The sequence below is a fragment of the Physeter macrocephalus genome, chromosome 6 (assembly GCF_002837175.3).
Source record: "Physeter macrocephalus isolate SW-GA chromosome 6, ASM283717v5, whole genome shotgun sequence".
In the NCBI taxonomy this organism is placed as follows: Eukaryota; Metazoa; Chordata; class Mammalia; order Artiodactyla; family Physeteridae; genus Physeter; species Physeter macrocephalus.
This window is the reverse complement of record NC_041219.1, coordinates 97,285,450-97,310,838: the sequence shown is the minus strand read 5'-3', so window position 1 is coordinate 97,310,838 and position 25,389 is coordinate 97,285,450. Positions and strand designations below refer to the sequence as shown.

Sequence of the window (25,389 nt, the reverse complement as noted above, 5' to 3'; positions counted from 1 at the left end):
CACAAGTATGGTTGTGCATGAGACAAAGTTGTGGTTGGGGAGTGGTGTGCAAGGACAGCAGCTGCTTCCCTGAATACATTAAATTCTACAGGTAATATGTCTGGCTAAGGTTTATTAACACTTTAACAAAATGATACTAGAAGAATCAGTGTTAAAGGAAAAGTCAATCTGTGCAATACGGGGTTGAAACTTTAGCAGTCAGATAATGAGTGATGCAGACCATGATCAGAAGGTAGTTCCAATTTTAGGTATTCACTACTGCAACAGCCTCGAGCATAGCATTCCCTGTTGGCTGCACTATTAGATCTCTCTCCTTAATGAAAAGAATCTTGCTCTGATTCTGATGAGAACTCATGCCATGGGCCTCTGTAACCACAAATTTCTCAGAACTATGCTTCATGGATTTGTTTTTCCTAAATACCAACATGTGTTCAAAAAAAGAAAAGTCTAGCGCCTAAAACCTTATTATTTTAGTCCTGTCTTAATATTTTTTAAGTATTTGAATCAAATTGTATGACCTTTTGATGAAAGTGTCTATAAATCTAATTTTTGCTCACTATGTTAACCCATTAGTATCTCACATTATTTAAGTATCTCTTTATTATAGATTTGGTATTTCATGTAAAAATAAGTTTGAATGTTATAAAATAGTATGTATTAAGAAAAGTTAAACTAATAATTACTTTTAGAGAAATATTTCTGTTGAAAATAATATTCAAGGAGTAACTGAATAACTGTCTTTGAACATAACTATAATCTCATTCTGATTAATATAATTACCTAAAAACCGTTCCACATTACTAAGTTATCTCTGTGCCTGGTAAATGGTTTGTAAAATAGCATATGCAGTACTTGCAATCAGGAGAGAAGAAACATAAATCTTGATAAGTTGTAATTAAGTTCTCAATTGTATGATTTTATTTAAGGTTAAAATGATATGCATTCTCCAACAGAATTTCTTTGTAGTTGTTCATTTATATCCAATGGACTGCTATCAACTGTAAAATGGTCTTTGTCTGAGCCATTTATATGAGAGTCTCTCCAAGATTCTTTTCCACCCCAGAGTTGGTGTGCTTTAAACTTAACAAATAAGATGGAGGTTATACTGGAATAATTTTGGCAACAATAAGTGACTACTTTATTAAAGACCAGATGGTTCCTGGCTTGTTTGACTGTTTATCTATATGATCTAATCTGAAAATAAGGATAAGATTCTGATAATTTAACTACATTGACTTTAGAATATGGATCATTATTCAAAAACATCAAGTTCCCTAAATACTCTTACTGAAATTAATTTTAATGTCATGGACAAAGTACCTGAAAGTGTAGGTGAGCTGAACAACACAAGGAAGTATACCCTTTAAAGATGACAATGATCAATTGAGAGCTAATATATGTGAGAAAACTAAGAATATAATGTGGGTTTTAGAAAAATGAATTGTTGCTATTGTTTCCATTGCAACTTGATGATAATTTTCATTGCTTTACTTACAAAATAATTAAATGGGCGGGGGTGGAAAATTGGCTAAGGACTTACACTAGAGCTTAGTGAGAAAAAATGAGACACATTAATGTTAGTACTGTGTTAATATGAGTTCTATGAGAAGCAGATGACAATGCGGGATTAACCATGCAAGAGATTTATTAATGGCAATGCCTAGGAAGGAAAACAGAGAAGACTCTTGGTGAAGGCTGGGACAGCCATCTGAGATTCAAGTCTGCTTCCAAATGAAGGGGAAAGGGAAGGAAGGAAGAAAGGCTGGGTAGAAATGGACTGCAGTGCAGATCTAAGAGAGTGTGGTAAGACCACTGGAAAGCGTTCCAGCTAAACATGCCTATAAGAGGAGCCTGATGTTTACCTGGAATATGCAGCCTTAAAATTCCTCCTGGACTCAGTCGTTGGCTGAGAGCAACCTGTGGAAAGTGTTGTCTTGGCTCAAACACAGTGATGGATTTCTGAGTGCAGCAGCTGCAGCTGTGGATCAGTTACACTCCTCACAGTTGGAGACCATAGAGGGACATTGGCATAGCTCCCACAATATCAAATAATTACTTTTGTGTTTATGTTTATATTATGATACTACATTATTTCTTCAATAAGTAAAAAGTATTCTGAAATGAGCTTAAGTGGGAACTGGAGAGTTAAAGACGAGCAAGGAAATTATGGAATATATTATTGGTGAAATTTTTGGTGTTTTCTTATATGGAGATTTTTATTAATAAGGTATGTATGTAGTAATTTTCCTTTATCAAACTCTGCTCTTAAAATGGAGTATATGGAGAATTGTTGGCATGTGTTTGTACAAAGCTTCAGAGACAAATTAAGGTTTTGGAAATTATAGATTTAAGGAAAGTAAAAATCAGATCTAAATAGACATTTCTCCAAAGAAGACATACAGATGGCCAATAGGCACATGAAAAGATGCTCAGCATTGCTAATTCTTAGAGAAATGCAAATCAAAACTACAATGAGGTACCACTTACACTGATCAGAATGGCCATCATCAAAAACTCTACAAATAGTAAATGCTGGAGAGGGTGTGGAGAAAAGGCAACCCTCCTAACACTGTTGGTGGGAAGGTAAATTGGTGCAGCCATTCTGGAAAACAGTGTGGAAGTTCCTCAAAAAACTAAAAATAGAGTTTCCGTATGATGCAGCAATCCCAATCCTGAGCATATATCCAGACAAAACTATAATTTGAAAAGATACATGCACCCCAATGTTCATACAGCATTATTTACAATAGCCAAGACATGGAAGCAACCTAAATGTCCATCGACAGATAAATGGATAAAGATGTAGTATATATATATACAATGGGCTATTACTCAGCCATACAGAAGAACGAAATAATGCCATGTGCAGTAATATGGATGGGCCTAGACATTATCATACTAAATGAAGTAAGTGAAAAAGAGAAAGATACTATACAATGTCACTTGTATGTGAAATCGAAAATATGACACAAATGAACTTATTTACAGAACAGAAACACATTCACAGACATAGAGAACAGACTTGTGGTTGCCAAGGGGGAGGGAGATGTGGGGGGGATGGATTGGGAGTTTGGGATCAACAGATGCAAAGTATTATATATAGGATGGATACACAACAAGGCCCTACGGTAAAGCACGGGATAGTCAATATCTTGTAATAAACCATAATGGAAAAGAAAACCAAAAATTTAAAAATAAAGTAAAATCCAATGACAGGCAATCCAATATTGAATGTAAGTGCAAGGCATTATATAGTAAAGTTATATAATAAATATATAAATTATATGTAATATATCATAATATATGTAATATCAATGTAATATAAATTCTATGTAAGAGTTAGGTATAATAAGGTTACAAATAATGAGTTTGGGGTCTCCTGACTCCAAGGAAGAGGCAGACAGGCAGAGGCAATACATTTAAGTTCTATTAGTATATGAGATTTAGTTTCTGTTCATAGAAGAATTTCCTAAGTCATCTGTTACAGAAGCTTTTACTGTGGTAGGTTTTACAGTATCATTCTTTGAAATTTCCTAAAATTAAAACATGTTTGTATTCCTTTGTGGCTGTGGAAATGACAGTCTGTTCTAACTACCAAGTCTGAAGTCCTGGGGTCACGTTCCTGGAAGATCTGGGCTCATTTCTTTCAGGCCTATGACTGGTCTAAGTCTGTCTCACAGTGGTTTAAGAGTCATTTTATGGTGGCACGTAGAGATCCACTGCTTCAGTTAAACTCCATGTAGTTCATATATTCAAAAACAGGTTGATCGAGTGCCTACTCATTGTTTCGTGTCTCACTCCTTAAGGAGTTCCTGGAACATAGTTTTTTGTTTTTTGTTTTTTCCTAATGACTGTATATGTTAATGAATATGTTACCTTGAGATGGGGCCACAAACAAAGCAGATACAAACTCCTGACTCCAGGATGTTACCATCTAATGCAAGGATAGATTAATAAGTAAAGCTGAAGTATGTCTGATGAAATATGTGTTAGGAAGAAATATCTGGGAAGGCGGAGAGCATGGGGAATGCCAGGACAGCAGCAGTGCCGTGGATGGGTGTGTGCATGCCATACTAACTAGAATTCATCAGACAAAGCTTTACTGAAGGTGCCACTGTGGAAAACCCTGAAGGTTGTGAGAAACAGATTGTGAAAATGACCAGGGCCTAAAAGGGCAAACCAAGGGCTGTGGCTTTTACTATGCATGAGATGGAAAACTCACTGGAGGCTTCTGAGCTGTAGAGTGACATCACTGAGCCAAAGAGTGACATTGTATTACTTATGCGATGTATGTCTTCATGTCTGGCTGACATGTGGGAAAAGAAACTGTGTAGAGGCAAGGTTGGCAGCAGGAAGACAGTTCGAGAATACTGTGATAAGTCCAAGAAAAAGATGAAGGTGGTTTTCCAAAAAAACTTGATGCTGAGAAAGAATATTCTAAACAAAGGCTAGAATGTTTCATCTTGAAAAAAGTCTCTGTCAAGCAATTTATGTAAAACTTTAATGATACTAAGATGTTAGTGTTTTTAATCTAAGACATAGAATAGTAACGTATTTCATTAAATTAATTTTGTGAAATATGTATTTCTTTCATTTCAATAGAATACTCATTTGGGAAGATGGCAGCTTGGAAATCAATAACATTACAAGGAATGATGGAGGTGTCTATACATGTTTTGTAGAAAATAATAAAGGGAAGGCTAATAGCACTGGGACTCTTGTTATCACAGGTAAGAAACCATTTGATTAACTTTACCTTTTTTTTAAGTTTGACAGTGCTTAATTTCTAATGTACTATAAGACGTGATTCGGCACTAAGCTTATAAGACAATCCACGTTTTGATGTTTCCATTTCAAAAGGCTTCTGTGCAAATCTCTCCTTTGATGAAACTATTCTTGGAATTTGAATTTGTAAACATCTTATTCTTTTGCACAGTGATTTCAACTATATTGATTTTTATTTTTTAATGTACCAGATAATATGGTGTCTCGTATTTTTTGAATTGTGGTTTACTCCTTTATTTAAAAATGTATAGATCCCACACGAATTATATTGGCTCCAATTAATGCCGATATCACCGTTGGAGAAAATGCAACCATGCAGTGTGCCGCTTCCTTCGATCCTGCACTGGATCTCACATTTGTTTGGTCCTTCAATGGCTATGTGATCGACTTTAACAAAGAGAACATTCATTACCAGCGGAATTTTATGGTATGTGTTTTATTTTTCATCTTATTAACATCCCAACGCCCCCCATGTGTCTGCATTGCAACTGCTATTACCATAATCAGGTACATGAGACTGGAAAACAGGCAAAAATTTTTCATGGGTCTCCTTATATTAATTGTAGTATTAATATACTACAATTTACCTCAGTGAGTAAAAGTATCAAAGACACATTTTTAGCACTTTGTAGATGGACAAGTCGATTTAACTCTGTAAATAATTGAAAAACCCAGATAAGAAATGTATTTTAAATTATTAAATTTAATTCTGCCTTTTGAACCTAAGAAAGATCTATGAAGCTTTCCCTTGCATCCTCCTTCTCTTTTAAAGCAAACTTCAAAGTCACACTTCACTGCTAAATGTACCTACCACACAAATTTGAGTAAAACACCGTATGTGTCTGATCCACCTTTTGGAAGACAGTCCTAATGGCTAGTAATTGCTTCTGGGGTCACTAATAGAGCACTCAGAAGGAGGGGCTCTTCCAACCTAAAGCTCAGTGAATGAAAACATAAAAGGGATGGCAGGTATTTGGGAAAGCAAATTCCAAGGAAGGAACACTGCTGCCTGCATTTGTCTGTTATTCAAATTGCACTAGCAAATATGTCAGTATATAATATTTTGGTTTTTTAAATCATGTTTCTATATTTTATTTAATTCTGGAAACATTTCAATTATTGAATATCACTTGTTTGTTTAAAAATATAGTACTAAACCCATACCACAGCAGGAACAGTGATAGGCATTAGGGTGTCTACAACAGTGAATAAGACAAACACAGGCACTGTTGAGGTCTATCCCGATGGGACATTTTCTGCAGACCTACATTATTGGAAATGCTTCATAGAGCAACTGTGTGGTTTCCTTTACTGAGAGACCTATGTGTCAGATCTGTGGGAAAGAACTTCAAGAGAGGAGTTAATAAACTATGAAAAACCTAACAGTCAAACTTTTTATCTTGGGTGTTGGCATATCCCAACGATCTGTACTGTTCTAAGGTGTGATAGCTTAAGAGTGAATATGGTTTGAACTTAATGCATGTTTAGAGGGTGTCTAAAATTCAGTACCAGGCAGATCCATCTCCTTTGACCCTAAACATGGTCCTAAAGTAAATTGCTTGAGGAAATTGGATCCCAAAGATTACAGGTGGGGAATTTTGAAGTGTGTCCATATTCCACTGGAGATCAAAGAAGCCCAACTAAAAGAACTGTGGACCGACGACATGACAACTGTGGATGGAGACAAAATTCTTTTTGAAAGGGTTATCTTGAAAATTATGGATCAAACATTGGAGAAACCAAGGTGATTGGCAGTGGAAGGAATCAGAACATGTGAAATTCCTTAAAAATTTATTGACTTAAATAATTTTGCCTGTGTTACACATAATAAAAAAAAAACCTTTACACTTTTTGTAGGAAAAAAAGACAAGCACAGGCTCTGATCCAAAATAAATCAGAGCTACCCTATGCGTTTAAAATTTAAATATAAATGACTTGGTAGCTATCACAGTTAACAAAACTGACGTCATTATCACCATCATGTTTTAATAATTTTAATTGCTAAAAATAAATATCAGAAACTCTAATTCATGAAGAATATAGACATAAAAATTTAAACTTTTAATTTTAAGAACCTAAGTTTTTATTTTCAAGTTTGGCTTCAATAATATGTTATATTCAATAATCAAGCATGCTGAGTTTAGCTTGCTATTCTTGATCTTGACCACCATGTGGCAACCGTGCATAAGGTTTCAAATTTCACAGCCTGACCTACTTGGAACTTGAAGCTTTATGAAATTAAACAAATTAAAATATATCTATTATATATATAAAATTATAATATATCTAATATATATCTAATATATCTATATCAAGTTAATTATATCTCAGATGTGTGATTTAAATTTTTTTCTTTATACTTTGTCCAATTATATTAATATAATTATCAGGAAAAAAGTAACTATATATTTTTGAACATGTGCATTTCTTTTAAGAATTTATAGTGACCTATAAAATTTAAATACATAAATAACATTTCTATTACATTTATGTTCCTGTTTTATGTAAAACTCTTTTGAATTAATTAGTTTTAAAATGTAGCTATTAATTTTAAAGTTGTAAGTAAACAATACCGATTATAGAAAAATATTAAGAAGTTAAATATCTAATTTACCTGTCATGTTATTTATTCTTTCACTATTCAATAAATGTTCACTGAGTGTTACATCGTTATGTAATTAGGGTCAGTAAATGTTTCATTTGAACTTGAATTTATGTGTTGATGTTAAGTATATATATGTATATATACTTATATATAGGAATTACAAATTTCATAACTTTGGAGCTTTGATACAGTAAGCTTATAAGTAGTTTATCTGGCATTCTTTTATTCTGTCAAATTTATATGGCAAATACCTATATTTTTCAAGTCCAAATATAAAATGATTTCTATTTTGATTTTCCGGTTCAATAGCTACTTACTCGTTTAGAGTAAATACAAAAGTGGAGTCATTCTACTTACCCATTTAATTTATAACCTCTTTTGTTCTATAAAGGATGTAAGACTATCTACCAAAAAATATGTAATATATCATTTTATGCCTCTCTCATGGTGGTACCTGATCTGCAGAAATTTTTTTCAGGAGCTACCTAACTTTTGACACCCACTTTGAGTCATTTTCCTTCAACTATTTGACAGTTCTCCCTGTCAGAGCCATTATTTTAATTAACTACATTGAGTTTCTTAAACTTTCTTCTTCTGGTATTGCTGCTATAATAGCTTTTTTTCTGATTACAAATAAATGTTAAAATTGTAGTTCAGTTAGAAGATTTTACACACCTGCTTTGAATTCATAAATATCATATGAATTGTTCAGAGGCTTTGCCACAACCAGAGCTCTAGGCTCCATTAGGCTTAATCTAGAGTCAGTGATTAAACCTCTCTAAGTTTCAGATTTCCCCCTCTGTAAAATTTTATCAGTAATTCACTTATTTCATTCAGGTTACTTCATTGGGTTTGCAATACTGGTTACTTCATAATATTTTTGTGGGAATTCAATGAGAGAATGCCTACAAAGTGCTTGGCACAAGATCTGGCAGATTGTAAGTGGTTATTACTAATACTTTTTATAACAGAGCAATCATTCTACATCGAAAATTCCAGAAGCTTTTGCCAGATAGTTTTTTTCTGGTTATAGATCTCATTTTTCATGATTTATCTTTTGCACTGCTTGCTCTACTGGATACCTAGTTTGAGACAAAAGATTCTAGGTATTTCCTTGCTGAGGGCAATGGAGAGGTAATAATAGTCAACATTTTACTGAGTGCTTGCTGTTTAGCCAGCATTGGATTAAATGTTTTTCATGTATTTCTCAGGTGATCTTCATAGCAGTCCTCTATGGAGCACATATTACCGTGATTTTTTTCTCAGTTTCTGAGGTGGGGAAACAAGATTTGAAATGTTAAGTAACTTGTCTAGTCATACAACTTGCTGGATTTGAAACCAAGGTGGTTTGATTGTAGACCCTGTGGTCATCACCACTTGTTTCTAATCCATTGACTGGTACTCATGTCTATATCTATTTAAATAACCTCCCTCCCATTATTTGAAACACTATAAGACAGCAGTTGAACAGCAGTTCAACTCCTAACTTATTCTATAACATTGTTTAATGAACTTTTTATGTACAAAGTTATCCAAACTACTTTATTCTCCCTACACGATTAGCAACCTTTGCATTACATTGTAAGTCAAGTCTACAGAGTTTCAAATTGTCAAACTATAAAATTCTAGGCAGTTCTTAGTGATCCCCTTTAGAGAGATAGGTTGTGTGTGTGTATTTGCAGGTGTGTGGATATGCATTTGTTCTGACTGTATAGACAGCATTCAAAACCAAAGTAGACAGATTTCTTACCCTAAGCCTGAAAGAAAATATTAATTCTACTGAACATGTCACAAAAATGTGTTTAAATCTGAAACATGTATCTCATACTAGAAGATGTTATGAATTTGAACAGATGTTTTGCTTCTGTGCATGCAAAAAGAGAGAAAGAGGGCTTCCTTGGTGGCGCAGTTGTTGAGAGTCCGCCTGCCGATGCAGGGGACGCGGGTTCGTGCCCCGGTCCGGGAAGATCCCACATGCCGCGGAGTGGCTGGGCCCGTGAGCCATGGCCGCTGAGCCTGCGCGTCCGGAGCCTGTGCTCCGCAACGGGAGAGGCCACAACAGTGAGAGGCCCGCGTACCTCAAAAAAAAAAAAAAAAAAAAAAAAGAGAGAAAGAGAAGCAGTAATAAACAGAAGTCTTTATTTATTTTTCAATTTCATTGGCTCTCTGTCATTATTGAACAAGAAGGTAAAGATTGTCCAGAGCTATGAGGCAACAGGTTACAGCAGAAAAGGAGTGTTAAGCCATAATCCAGACTAAGACAAGAATCAAATTAGAGCTGAAGAAACAACAGAAAACCAAGAGGGCACAGTGAGATGATGTAAGCCCTAAAATGGTTGTTCTAAACCAGGAACAATTTTTCTCCCTAGGGAAATTTGGTCATATTTGGAGACACTTTTGGTTATCACAACTGCAGGCAAGTGGTTTATTATGGGCACCTGTCTAGCACGGGTGCTGCTAAATATCCCGTAATGCCGAGGACAGTCCTCCACAACAGAGAATTAACTAGTCCAAATTATCCATAGGGTCAAGATTGAGAAATGCTGTTCTCAAGGGAGATTTTAAAAAGAAAAAGACAAGAATAAAGGGACTGAAAAGTTTTAAGCATAGTATGTTGGAAACAAAGAGAAGTTATATTATTTTGAGCAAATGAGAGTGCTGAAGACAAAAAAAGAAATTATAAGAGGATAGACAAGGCATTTTTCAAAATAGTATCAGTAGTAGAGGATAGATTGCATATGTTTTGTGAATTCAAGACTCTTAAATTTGGGGAGAAAGAAAGAAATAGGTGAAATGTCCCCTGACATAGTTCTGTGGTCCACACAAAACCCACAAAGACAGGCTACCTGTGCCCAAATTGTTTCTCTACTAAGAGTAATTAACTGGAAAAGAGAGAATTCTATCATCCCTCATTCTGTCTGAACTTTCTCTACCTCCCTTCCATTATCCTAATAAAACTTGACTTATGCCTAACTATTCTATTTTATTTTGCTATTTTCCACCAGTAAACATGGAGGGAGGTAGGCACCTATGCTCACTACAGGTATCTATACTTGGGTTGGCTCCTTCTAGATCATCACACTTCCAGGGCAGAGATCATGCCAGTTAAAGTTATTCTCTAGCAGAAACTCCCAGAGTCTAGCCTTTAGGAAGCATTTGTCAAAGATAATGTTAAATAATAGGAATTAAGCACATATAACAGGAAGTCTTTTTTCTTCAGAAATGTACTAGTTTGGAGAAATTTCCAAAAATTCATTCAAAATTAAAGTCCCATTTGTTTTACATAGAACTCCTTGCATACTTAATCATCACTGGAATAATTATTCTGGCTCTTTATGCTTGCAAAATACAGTGTGTATATAAAATAAAAAGAAGGGGAAATAAACTTTTGGTGTCTTAGGAATTTTATTTTATAATTTTACTATGTCAATTTTGATGTTTTATTTACTATATCACACTAGAAATATACTATTTTGTCATTAGCTCTCATATTCCCAAGAAACTAATTTTTTAAAAAGCAATTTTTTAAAACTGAACATTATCTAAAGATCTGGAATTTTGTTATTGTTTTGCCCGTGACAAGTTATATGATCTTGGGCAAAACAGTCAATCTGTGCCTCAGGCTTCTCATCTGTCTTATGAGGAAGTTGGGCCACAGCAGAAGTTTTGAAAAACAGCAACAGAAGATTTTTAGCAGCAGAATTCTTTTTGCAAAGAAAATTTAAATTAGAACCCCAATAAATATCAAAGATGAAGGTAAAGTTGGTTTGACTGAAGAAATTGTACCCACGTTTGTGAGCATGTGTAGGAGACCAAAGCCTTAACTATAGGGCCTCTCACATCTTCCTATCCCAAAACACATCCCATTCTGATCCCTTCTTTCTACCAAGTGATCCATGAAGGTCTTCAGAAACCTAAGGCTAATGGAAACCAATTTTAAAACCATATAAATTAAACAGTGTTCAAGTTTTCTTTCAACTCAAAAATATGGGTTCTAAACCCAAGGCTTTGATGGTTTTGTCCATCTTTTAAAATGCTTAGTAGACATCGAAAAGAAAATTTCCTTCCTTGTGAATTTTAATTTAAAATGGTCCGATTGATCAAAATTGAACTCTTCAGCCATCAAAATAGCCAAATTTAGGGATATTCAACATCTCCATTGATCGTGTAAGTACGGGGTGACCTCTCAGTAATTATCCTAAACTATTTCCCTAATATATTTAAGTGTGTATATTTGTAATGAAAATACTCATTTTCATAAGATTTTGTAAGTTATATTTTTAAAAATTTTTTTTACATTCAGGCAAACTTAATGCTGATGCATTACTTAAAAGAAAAATAACTTGAATATTAGATCATATTAGGAAATTAATGTTAATTATGTTGTGTGTGAAAATGGTTCTGTGAATATTTAAGAGAATGGTCTTACCTTTTTGGAGATTCAATTTAATATTTTGACAAATGAATTACGATGGTATCAGTAATTTGTTTTTCAAGGATTCAACAATAGATAGACAGCTAGATAATTAGATAAAGTGAATATGGCAAGAAGTTTACAACTGTTGAATCTAACTGGTTAGTATATGGGTGGCCATTGTACTATTCTTTCTATTTTCTTATGTTTGAGCATTTAAATAGGTTAAAAATTTAAGAAAGAAAGAAAGAAAATATAACATATTGTATTTTTCCTGTTATGAGAAAATATCCACTTTTACCTACCAAACTATGAATCTAAATTCAATTGTTTGATCCATGAAGCACTAGTTTGGCAACAGCTTAACTTGGGGAAAACAGGTTAACTATTGAGCCTTCTACCAGTAGCTTAACTTAAAATCTAAAATTCCTTACCTGTAAAATAGAAAGATTAAACATATCTCCCTGAGTCTTATAAAAATTAAATAGGAAACATATATGTAAAGTAGCTAGCACATTGCAAGGCATCTTAAGGGCATTTAATAAGCTAGATCAGGTATTAGTAGGAGTTCATAGTAGCTACAACAATGGCAGTAGCAATAGCAGAAGTTGTAGTAGCAATCTTAATATTGATATTAGTAGCAGCAGTAGTAGTATCCTATTAACGGCAACAGTGGTAACAGTAGTAGTGGTTGTAGTTACAGTATTAGTGTGTCCTCATCTCTAAAACACAGTTAAGAATAGTACCCCTTTCCCAGGGTTATTGTTATAAGTGAATTTGCACATGTAAATTATTTATAATAGTCCCTGGCACCTATAAAACACTTACTTTTTTTCTTTTTTTTTTTTTTTACTCGTGTGTTGGTGATGGTGGTGGTGTTAAAGTTTACAGTTACATCTGATGAATTTGCTACAGTTATTCCTTCTTTAACCTAGCAAGCCAAAAGTAAAATGTTTATTTTTCATGGATATAGCATGTATCATACATATTTAATAATTTTTGCTTACTGGTTTCTAGAGTATTCTCTTTAAAGCTATGCTTTCCTCCAGTCTTCCATATTTGTCTCTTCATTCTGAACTTCAATGGAACAAAAGGGATGTTTTTATAGAGCCATTTATGACCTCTAAGCTTTATCTAGACCTTGTATATACCTTATGGCATATTTCTTTGTTCATTATGGTTAACTGAATTTGTTAATACAACTTAGTAATTCAGACTCATTTATACTGCAGGACTGATTTTTCAAAGTTAGTTCATGGGGGAGTGGAAAGGAAGGAATAGGCATTTATATCTTAGAAGTCTTTTGATTTAAACTTGGGAAATTTCAAAGTGGTAAACCACATATACACTTTGGAACATCCCTGAGCTGTGCTATCACAATTTCCAGTATGTGATTCAACTCTCCTCATATGAAGGGAAGCATTTTGTAATTCAGCCAAGCTGTGGTTTCTAGTGAAAATATAGAGAGCATTCGTATCTAATTTGTGGCTAGAATGTGCTGAGAGCCATGATCTTTACTGCTTTGTAAGCGTTCTGTCGACCACTGAGAACCTCAACTTCTCCTGAGGTATGGAAAGTGCTAGTGCCATTTATAAAAACTTCAGCAAAGCTTTTATACATACACAACTCTATTGGAAATGATATAGCATATTTTTTCTTTACTTTCCTTTTGAGGTGTTTCAGTGCCACACCTTCACCAAATATAGATCGAATGAGAATAAATGAGAATAAATTAAAGTCGCCTATTACTGCTTTATGCAAATCGGCCTATCATTACCTACCTAAGTCCTAATGTTTAAAACAAGGCTAACTTTTAAAATGAGTTTAGCATTAAACTTTTAGAATAGTTTAATTAAAAGTTTTTAAGGAATTTATTCTGAAGATTCAGTAAGTATAACTTTAATATGATATTTTAAGACAAAATAGTTTGTGTTTTTCATTACATGTGAAAAGTATGAAAAGCATGACCACATTATTCCTCTCAGGATTAAATAAGTGAATATGAAAACAGCACTGTGTTTCAAACTGAGATTTTGGGGAAAATTATAGCAATTTCATTAAAGAAGATTATTAGGTGTACAGCATTCAAATATTTTACAAAGGGTAATTATGGTGTCACAAATTGTTTATTTTTATATTATTTTTCTGCTTTCATTTTTTTATTTTAAGGTTGAATTTTTTTTAAGGTTGAATTTTTTTAAATTTTAATTTCTGAAGTATTTTATTTTTTAAATTCCAATCTAATCCCATGGTTCATTGAAATAGTGGAAGTTTAGCAACAGGATTATCTTTCATTTGGATACATGAAGCAACCCAAGTAGGGAGTTCACATAATAAAAGCATGCAATAGAGCTAAGTGCTTTTCTTTTTTTTTTTTTCTTTTTTTTTTTTTTTTGCGGTTCACGGGCCCAGCCGCTCCGCAGCAAGTGGGATCCTCCCGGACCAGAGCACGAACCCGTGTCCCCTGCATCGGCAGGCGGACTCCCAACCACTGCACCACCAGGGAAGCCAGTGCTTTTCATTTTATGCAAACATTATTCTTTCTCAAATATAGCTATTATCTTGTGTCATAATAGTTTAAAAATATTTTTAATATCTTTCCATTAATGAATATTTAATGTCAAAGTTCAGTACTATGATGTATTGAACTTTAAGGATGTTAAAGCACATTAAAGCAGTCTGTTTTATTAATATATAGTGTTTATTTTATTTCACTACAATTATTTTATATGATTTTATTTTTTCTCACTAGAAATTTTCTCAGAAATATGTGTCAGTTAGCATCTACAATGGCTCAAGAAAACCTCTTTTATTATTACCTTCCTCATATACACAACTTTACTCTCTTCTTACTTTAAATATTTTTAAAAAGAGAGCTATAGGTAATAAAGTAATATTTCTTTACACCCCACCCCTTAGGTGAATTCTATTTAGTATGATATGTGGAATTGGCCAACTACAAAGTCAGGCAGAGTCCTCAAGACCATCTTCAGTTCTGAAACCAACTGCGATTTCCAGGAGTTGCCAAAACCAGCCTCAGTTTCCTTGTGCTAGAGGGAACTCACAGAATTCCCTGAAAGCTATTATGCTTATGGTTACAATTTATTACCCGAATAGCATGCAGATTAAAATCAACCAAGGGAAGAAATGCATGGGGCAGAGTCCAGGAGATGTACCAAACATAGAGCTTCCATTGCTCTCTCCCCATGGAGTCAGGAGGCACTACTCTATCAGCTTTGGTCTGTGGCAGTAGGCACAGAGTATTGCCAACCAGGGATGCTTTCCTGAGCTTTGATATCTAGAGATTTAACCTGGGCTTAATCATGTAGGCATTGATTGATTGATTGATTGATTGCCCAAATGGTTAATCTCAATATCTAGGTTGACTGATAACACATGACCCCAAGCCCCTACCCTAAGTCACAATGTTAGTCTTTCTGGCATGGTCAGCCCCTACTCTAAAACTATACAGGTGTGGCTAACTGCCACACTAAATCACATGGTTAGAACTATTCCGTATGACCCAAGACACCCAGGCAAAGAAAGAATACTACAGGTTACCTTCCAGAAGCTGAGGTAAAGGGCAGATCTCTCTGTAAATTCGTGATTTGTATTGCAAATTTTGAATTTGTAAAGGCCTAATTCTTTACAACAAATATGGGTGGTTGAAAAACTTAGAGGTGTCCATTTTCTTATATGTCAACTGCATTCTTTTCTCTATAAATAAACACATTATTCCTAAAATGTTTATATTTACTCATGAAATTAGTTTACAAATAATTTGAAATATATTACTAATTGATAGCTGATCTCAGGTATATGGATAGCAATAGTTGTTCTCAATTCGGCTATTTTATCTTATAATATTATCATTATCTTACCTGAAAAATCATATGAAATTACTAAAAGAATTTAATAAAAACATTTTAGATAATAGGTATTTTAATTCATTTATGCAATATTTATTTGTTGAATTCCTCCTGTATGTCAGATATCACAATACATAATTTGTATGTAATAATAAATAAGACCTAGTCCCTTCCTCAAAGAATTACAGTCTAGTCGAAGAAATGAACAACTAAATAATTAGAATAGAAAGGGATAGTTAAAATGAAAATATGCAAGGGGCAACCGCCTAACCAAGACTTTGGATTCTAGAGAAGAAAGGGGCATCTAAACCACGACTTGAAGTTAGCCAAGTGATAGAAGTTGGAGATGGGAGAATCCAGGCAATGCAAGTGATATGTACAAAGGTCTGCAGGAAAGAGAACACATGGTAAAATGTAAGTTTCTGGGGCACAGGAAGTGGGAAAAGAGGTAGCAAGAGTGTGTACTTCATCCTGACATCAAAATGTCTCATTATGTGCTTGCAAAATTCTGCCATTGTTATGGGCTATATGAACTTGCTATCCTAACTCTGCTTGTACCTGAAAAGAAGTAAACATGTATTATCTTAAGAGCAGATGCCAGAAGTCTTAATAAGTATGCTGAATAATTCATTCAAACAATGTATATTTAGTGTTATTATATCCCTGGGACTGTGCTGGTCTTAGGGATACAGCACCTACGGCTGTACACATGTAACACAGGGATACAATGCTGAAGAAATCAGGCATGTTTCCTCCTCTCATAAAACGTACAGTCCTTCAGGGAAACCAACTTTAATCATATAATTGCAAAAATATTTTATTGTAAATGAGATATATAATATCACATTAAGTAAAATGTGCTATGGCAAAATGTAACAACAGAAAACAGAAAGACTTGCTTAAGGAAATGATTTGAACTGATATTGGTGGGGGAGGGTAAATGTTATTTAGATGAAGGTGGTAAGAGGGTGGGGTATGAAGAGATCAAATTCCAGGAAAGGAAACACCTTGGAGAACCAGAGATAGGAGATAACAAGATACATTTAAGATCTTAAAAAGGGAATGTTCTTCTGGAGAGCAGAGTGTAAGTGAAATGGTGGCACTAGTTGAACTGGACAGAATTTAGAGAATGGAGCCAAGTTGACTATCATAACACTTACAGCTTTTATTCCAAGCAGTGGAACATTTTTAAAGGTTTTAGTTTGTTTTTATAGAAAGGGATAATTTGATCATAATTTGCCTTTTTTAAAGGTCACCCTGAGCGCTAAGTGGAAAAAGAATAGATGGGACAGGGGTGAGGGTCATGACCAAATAGGACATAGTAGTTCAGTGAGAGATGTTGGTAGCTTGGACAAGGACAGAGGAAGTGTTGAAGAAAAGGAAGGGATAAATTCAATAATTTATGATGGAATTATAAGGAAGTTGAAGAAGATGAGGGGTTAAGAATTTTCTCAAACTTTCTGGAAAATGTGCTGTCACAGATGACTAGAAAAGTTGGGTGTTTGGGGAAGGAAGGTCAAATGCTATTAGAAGTCAATAAAATGAGTTGAAGAGTTGGGAACCAGATTAAAATGGACTGAGGGGTAAGAGGTAAAGGAACAGCAAAAGCTAAAAACAGAAAATAAGGGTTTGAAGAAGAAGTATTGTCAGAATCCAAGAAACCATCCAATAATTAAGCAGCTTAACATGAGGAAAGAAGAATAGTTGTTTGTTTCCAAGGGAAAGAAGAGAAGAGCAGAGAGAGGTAAGATATGGGAGTGGGAGTGAGTGCCAACAAGATGATGGGGAACAGAGAGAGGTGAAGGTCACTGGGAAATCCTTAGTAAAAGTATGACCAACAGGACTTTTAAAAATAGAAATATACAGTGGATGATAATTGCCCTACTTTGTGGGACACAACAAATTCCATGACCTTTAACTCTTTAGTACACCTACTTTACTAGGGAATACTTCGTGCTAGTAGATTTCATGGCAAAATAGAGAAAAGGCTGGTCTGGAGCTCCTTGGTCAAGAGAACAGAAGGAAAGAATTCCCCTACCTTAGGAATTTGAAGAAATCTTGGAAACTGGATTTTTACCCAATCTTAGACCTCAAGGGACAGGAAGACCCCAACTAACATTAAATTGTATGACGTCTAGTTTCATTTTTACAGAGATTTTAATTACTGAAACCAAGGAACAAGGTGTGTGGCCACTGACCAGTTCTTTATATGGAGATAGTAGTATTCTATTACAACCAACTGAATCAATCTGCTCAGATGATAACTAGCTATTATTTTTAATTAATCTTATTAATCAAGAAAGGATTGCAACCCAAATACTTTCCAAGACTGTCAGGGAATTTAATATGTGAAGGGGCCACCAGCAGAACCAATGGTGAAGCAAAGCATTTATTCCATATATAGTCATTAAATAATCAAAATTTTAAAATTTGCAGGTCTGTCATATAACATAAACAATACCTTCATCTATTACGTGAAATATTAACCTAATCATTAGTTTTTCATCCTTTAATCTATCTGGATATCTATAATTGCAATAGTAAATCAATATTTTTGTTTCTCAGGAAAACCAAATGTCTATTTAAAAATCCAGGTTTCCAAATTTTTCTTAAGAGAGTAATTTGGAGATAATGAGCATGGACTATGTTATGCTCCTCCAACCAAGCAAACCGAGTAACCATAGTTAAATTACTTGGCTACTCTAAGACTCACTTTTATCTTTAGTAAAATGGACAAAATAGGACCTATCTCATAGGACTGTTTTCAGAAGAGAATCCCAGGATCTGTATAGAGGAGGCATTCGATAAATATTAGCTATTTTTACAAATTGCATTGGGATGGTGCCTTATCATTCACAAGCAAAATTCCCTCAAACCTCCTTAAAAAAACATATGTTAAACACTATTCTAAGCACTGGGAATAGAACAGTGAACAAGACAAAAATTCTTGCCCACAAGGAGGTTATATTTGGCCAAAACAGAACATGTTAGTACAATTGTCCATTTTGACAGTTTCTGCACACTTTTAGTATCTTTGTAAAATGAACTGTGGCACGTTTTGAAATTAGTTGTTTAGATTGGTTTTCTATAACCAAATTAATAATTCTCCCTAGCCATACAGCATTTATGTGTCTTCATTGATATTCAGCATCAAGATTTTTGGACCTTCACATTTCTTTTTAAAAGACATCAATGAAATAGTTTCATCCTGTGTTTTCTCTCAAAATGCCCTCTGATTATATAAATAATAGAATACTAAAGACATTAAAGCTAAAAAGGACCTTAGGTAATTCACTCTATTTTTCACTTGAGATACCAAAGCCCAGAGTTTAAGTAACCTAAGAACACACAGACAGTTAGCACATCTAAAACAGGTGTTCATTTTGTTAGGGGAAAATGTACCTCTCATATCCTAAATACCATTTAGTTGGTGAAAAAAATGTCCTGATTTGAATGACTGCTGTTTTTGCCGACAGCTGGATTCCAATGGGGAGCTGCTCATCCGAAATGCCCAGCTAAAACACGCTGGGAGGTACACGTGCACCGCTCAGACAATTGTGGACAATTCTTCAGCCTCAGCTGACCTTGTTGTGCGAGGTAAGAGTTTCAACATTTTGGAATCACAAAACCAAAGCTATTTGATTTACATAAATATGTATAATCTTCTGGTAACTCTGGTACGAATTCTTATATATTTAGAGTCTCGATCCTTGAGAACTGTTCTTCACCCATGCCTAAGACTGATTTATGCCAGCCAAGTTGTAAACAGAACTGATTTTGTTTGTTTTACTAACTACGTATTTTTTAGCAACTTACACCAAATACCTCCTACTAAATGTTTGTGCTTTTAAACTTAGTACTTACCAGAACTTCTCAGTTCCTGCTAACACTTTTCATGTGTTGAGTAGAGTTTTGCTTCCTTTTTTATTTTTTATGGAAAAAATATACTGGTGCTGTTTAATATAACCTCAAGTGTTATACATTTACCAGTATCATCTTAGAATAAAAAATGATTTGTACATGTTTCTATTTGTTGCTGATTTTCAGACTGGTGCTTTTGTTCTCATAAATGATTGAGAATGTGCTTGGATACATGCTTATTGAAAATACAACACCTTTGCTACTGGCCTCTGCTATATAGCTGTGAGGCCAGCTCGGAACATGCCTTACTTTATTTAAAATCATTCATCGGCTCTTTACTCCCTGTCTACAGAATGAAGACCATTCCTTTTAGCTAAGCACCCAAGAAGTTCCATGAGGTGTGGTGACCTCAGCCTGTTTAGCTTTAATCTCTCACCATTCCTCCTGACCAACTAGTCCACAGAAATACCCTAGGATTTCTACCTCTGTTCCTTGGTTCACAGCATTCCTTCCACATGCTGTTTTCATTGATTGTTGCCCAAATCTTATCTATCCTTCAAGACTTGGCTCAAGCAGTAACAAACTCATGAGTCATTTTTTTGATGTCCCAAATACTCTTCAAAACTCTCATAATAAATACTACTTTCTCTAATGTGTTTTATAGCAATCTGTACATATGAGTTAGCTTCTCTACTAAGTTGTGAAATTCACATATGAATTTTTATTAATATTTAGTGAGTTGCAGAATTCTACCTCATAGTTTCATTGTTCTCTTTTTCCCTCTGTCTCAGTGACATGTTAAAATTTGTATTTTTTTCACATTTTACCTACTAGAAATATTTATTGACCATTATTTATTGCACTTTTTTTTTTTAGTCAGCTTTTGCACAATCAGATAAACAATTAGTAAATGAGATGATATTCATGGTTTGTCTTAATAAACATTCTGGATCCAGATCAATATAATTTCACTTAATCTCATACACCTCCTGCATTTTCCTCTAGAACAACGGTAATATGGAGTCCCTCAGTCACACTGGAAAATACTGAAAACCCTCTTATTCCAGTTGAATATATTCTTCAGTAGAGTAATGGAAGTCTAGCTGAAATTTCTTCATCCAAATGAACTTAGGCATTTATTACACACAACCCTTATTGAAAATTAATAAAACTCCAAGGCTACAAAATGCTAAATTAAAGGAAGTTCATTTAGGTTTAGTATTTCCATTAGGAATATTTTGTTATCTGGGACATCTACTGTCTGTGAGAGTTATCATGGAGGGGGACTATTCACTGTTCTTTCTAGTCAGACCACTAGCTGTTAAGCCACTTCCAGCAATAGTCTATGCTTGTATTTAATTGAAATTATTTGCATATTAAAAGATTATCATTAGCGTTACAATAGGGTTATGTTACAATGCCTGTGCATCAGTGTCTCCATATAATTACATTGCAGTAAACTCCCAGTATTCACAGGGAAGACGAAGTTTTACAGATGTAGTCAAAGAATATTAATAATCTTATCCACTCATACTTAGGTAATTAATAATCATCATACTCTGTATTTTTTACAGTAAAACCAATATAAAAAAGGTATAGCAGGTATTATGTGAAAATATAAAGTTGTTTTTTATTTTTCTAAAGCCCTTTAGTCATAGGAAATATAACTTAAAACAATGCAACCTGGGAAGTGCACTTAGTAGAAATATGATATAGCATTTTATGTCCCTGCACTATAGCAGGATGTTGAAAAAACCATACATGTGGATAAAAAGTATTGCTTAACACTGATAAAAGTCTGAAAGTTGTAATCATTCTCCAAATGTTATTTCTAATAATATAAAAGGTATTCATTTTATATCAAGAGAAATTTGCAATTCAAATAGTCAAATACATTTCTGCATAGCTTGTGTCAAAAATGTATATGAAGTATACCTTCAAATATGATTTGTATATTTAAATCATAGAATATAAAAAAGTTTTCTTTATCTCTTATAATAAAATGACATAGTATGCCTAACGTAATATTATTGGTCCATTTATCCACTTAATTATGTTTTTTCATTTAGTCTAGGAAATCATAACCTGGAGTCCATGGACAGATTTCAAGGGGTCCATGGATCTCCTGAAATTGAACTGAATTGCGTTTAGAATGGAGGCAGTGAATTAGTTAAATATGAGTGCTTCTGTAACATTGCATCTGATTTCATGGAGCTTTTTACCCAGAGAAAACTCACTCCCCCACTTATCTGTATAAAGTTTGGTAGAACAGAGAAACAAGGAAGACAATAGCAATTGTTGTCAACTAAAAACAATTTATAGAAAACTGACCCAATAATCAAATATAAGCCATTGTCTTTTTGTAGTAGTCATAAGTGTTTACTTGTAAAAACCTTTAGTACTTCAATTTATTTACCTACTAATTGAGTCCATAGGTGCTCAAGGAAAAGAGATCATAACATTGACATATGTTGCCTATTTCTCCAGTTTTGCAAACAATTTCAAGTCATGAGGTAGTACTGGCCATGTAATTTTCACTTTTGATGTCCAAAACTGCCTTTTATACTAGTTCTATCCTTTCAGTTTGGAAATATTTCTCCTAGTATTTCTATAGTATAGACATTATTTTTGTAAAAGTAACCTTTATTTAAACAAAGTTGCCCTGGAAACCTAATATATAGAATTCAATCTGCACTGATTGAAAGAAGTGAAAACTGTTTTTCATGGCAAAATGTTCATTCACTGTTCTAAAAACTCCACTGCTCTAAAAGCACCAAAGATTTTAGATAAATCAATAAACATTCTTCATCACAACCCTGACAAAAGTAAAGGATTACACTCTCTGAAATAGTGAGCATTCAACATAGCCCCTTTAGGATTCTAACAAATTTAGATAAATCAAATATGGAATTATGCACAAAATGACAAGCCATAACAACAGAGAATCAGGAAGGGTTAAAAACAAAACAATATAGTTAGAGTCTAGAGTACATCAGATACTCTCATCAACAGAATAAGAATAAAAATAATCATGCCTAAATATTTAGATAAATAAGAGAAGAAATGATAAAAATGAGTTGGAAATAAGATACTATAAAATGAGGCAGTGTGGGGGGAAAAGGAAGAACTATAAAAAATAAACAATCATTGAAAATAAAAAAAAAAAATCAATGGATGGGTTAAACAACAGAGACCAATTAGGAAAAAATTAGGAACCTGAATGACCGATATGAGGAAATCATCATATTTCATCACAGAAAAACAAAGACTAATTATGAAAAAAAAAGATTATGACATTAATGACACAATGAGAAAGTAATGCTAGTCCCATTGGCTTACCAGAAGAAATATTAGAGAAAGTAAGAAAGAATAATTTTCAAAAAGATAATGACTATAGATATGGGACGATTAGTGACAGTTATGACTTCTCATTTTCAAAGGTCACAATGAAACACAAGAATATTAATAAAAATAAAACTGCAGAACATTCAAGACAAATAGAAGATTATAAGAACAGCAAGAGTAAAAAATATTTTTTGCACAGACTTAACAATTCTGATGGCCAACTACTCAGCAGCAATAATAAAAGTCACAAGGTAATTGGGGGATCCAGACTTTAAGGTGACCCTCAGTGATCCTTGCTTTCAGATAAACCAGCCCCCGTGTAATCCCTCTAACACTTAAGGTTGGTGTATGTGCCAGCAGAAGTGACAGCACTGAACATTGTCATAAATCACATTGCTGCTTCTGCCTTGGTTTTTGGAATTCTCATTCTGGAGGAAGCCAGCTGCCATGTCATGAGGATATTTCAACAATCTTGTAGAGAAGCCCACATGAAGAGGAAATGAGGCCTCCTATTAATAACCAACACCAACTTCCCAGTCATTTGAGTGAGCCATCTAGAGAGGAGATCTTCCAGTCAAGCTTTCAGATGACTGTAGCCTTGGCCAACAGTTTGATTATAACTTTCATGGCAGACCCTGATCAAGAACTATTCAGCTAAGCCACTCAAGAATTCTTAATCCACAGAAACTGTAAGAGATAACTGTTTATATGTATAGCTGATTCACTTTGTTATAAAGCAGAAACTAACATACAATTGTAAAGCAATTATACTCCAATAAAGATGTTTTAAAAAAAAAGAGATAACTGTTCACGATAGTTTTAAGCCACTCAGGCCTGGGGTAATTTGTTATGCAGCAGTAGATAACTAATACAACCATGGAATGTGCCAAAAGAAAAATAACTCTCTACCAAGAAGTATATATACAGACAAGTTATCATTTCATAATAAGAAAAAATAGTTATATTTAGACCAACAGAAACAGAGTTTATTTCCCAAGAGACTCTTATGTCTAAAGGAATATTTAATGGGTAAATTTCAAGAAGAAGGAAAATAATGCCAGAGTAAAGTTCTGAGACATCAATAGCATGATGAACAAAGAAAACAGTAATCATATCCAAATCTAAGCAAACAGAGCTAAACTAGACTTCAGAATATGCTGTGGTCTGGGTTTGAGAACCGGCAAGAATAAGTTGCACACTGATCAAGTTGATAGCTGCTTTTACTTCAAGTTTCTATTAAAACAACAAATCTGACATATTTATGTACATATGTATGTATATGAATATGTGTGCATATTTTATATGGTCAAATATAGAGAATACATGAAAATGATAATCATGAAATATAGGGGAGTGGTTACCTCTGGGTTAGAGATAGGAGAGGAGGAGAATGTGGTTAAGGAAGGAGGGGACCCACAAAAGGCTACATCTGAATAAGTAATGTTTTATTTCTTAAGCTGAATGGTGAGTTTGTAGGTGGTCATTTATTTTATATAGCTTTACCTAAATGTTAAATGTTTCTCAATATATTTAATTTAATTAAACAGGGTGACCTGCTATCCCCTACTTCCTCTCCACCAACCTTCTCAGCAAAGATTCATGAAAAATCTTTGTGTAAGCTCTCGGCGCAGGTGCCAGACTTGGCTGTACATCAGATTTACTACTACAATTAATTTTAAATACACAATTCTAAGCCCCTCTTGGAAGTTTCTAAATTAATAGCTCTGGGATGGGTTTAGCAAAGCTAGATTAAAGATAGGCCCAGTGAACCATGGTGCGTCAACACTGGACACAGAAATTGACCCATACACATATGCTCAACTGATTTATAACAAAAATGCAAATTAATTCAGTGGAGGAAGATTAGCCTTTGCAATAAATGGTGCTAGAACAAATGAGGATTCATACTCCAAAAAAAAAAAAAAGGACCTTGATCTAAACCTCAAACCTTATACATAATTAACTTGAAATGGATCATGGACTTATTTGTAAACTTTAAACTATGAAACTTTTAGAAAAATAAAGTATAGGTGAAAATCTTCAGCTCTTAGGGCTAGATGAAGAGTTCCGAGACTTGACACCAAAAGCATAATGCATAAAATGAAAAAGTGATAAACTGAACTTCATCAAAATTAAAAACTTTTGCTTTGTGAAAGTCCCTGTGAAGATGATGAAAAGACAAACAACAGACTGGGAAAAAATATTTGCAAACCACGTATCCAAGAAAGGTTTGTATGTAAAGTATATAAAAAACTCTCAAAACTCAAAATTAAAATAACCTAATATGAAAAAAGACAAAAGACATGAACAGACATTTCATTGAAGATGATATACAAATGGTAGATAAACACATAAAAGATGTTCAATGTCATTAACCGTTAGGGAAATGCACATTTAAAGCCACAGTGATATATATCACTACATACCTATAAGAATGGCTAAAATAAAAAAGAAATAGTGATTCAAAAAAACAGAGTCACTCACTCACACATTGCTGGTGAAAATGTAGA

The 25,389-nt window shown here is 34.0% G+C and overlaps 1 protein-coding gene and 1 non-coding gene across 2 annotated transcripts in view; both read left to right on the top strand.

Annotated features, from left to right (window-relative positions):
- The window catches only part of CNTN1 (contactin 1), a 232,519-nt gene that overhangs the window by 111,308 nt on the left and 95,822 nt on the right, over window positions 1–25,389 (top strand). Inside the window, exons 13-15 of the mRNA XM_024122931.1 lie at window positions 4,603–4,730; window positions 5,037–5,212; window positions 19,150–19,270. Coding sequence (XP_023978699.1) covers window positions 4,603–4,730; window positions 5,037–5,212; window positions 19,150–19,270 — 425 coding nt within the window. The remainder of the gene's footprint in view (window positions 1–4,602; window positions 4,731–5,036; window positions 5,213–19,149; window positions 19,271–25,389) is intronic.
- LOC112064755 (small nucleolar RNA SNORA18) lies at window positions 6,014–6,144 on the top strand. Its single transcript, XR_002891653.1, has one exon. It is a non-coding gene; the product is annotated as a small nucleolar RNA SNORA18 (small nucleolar RNA).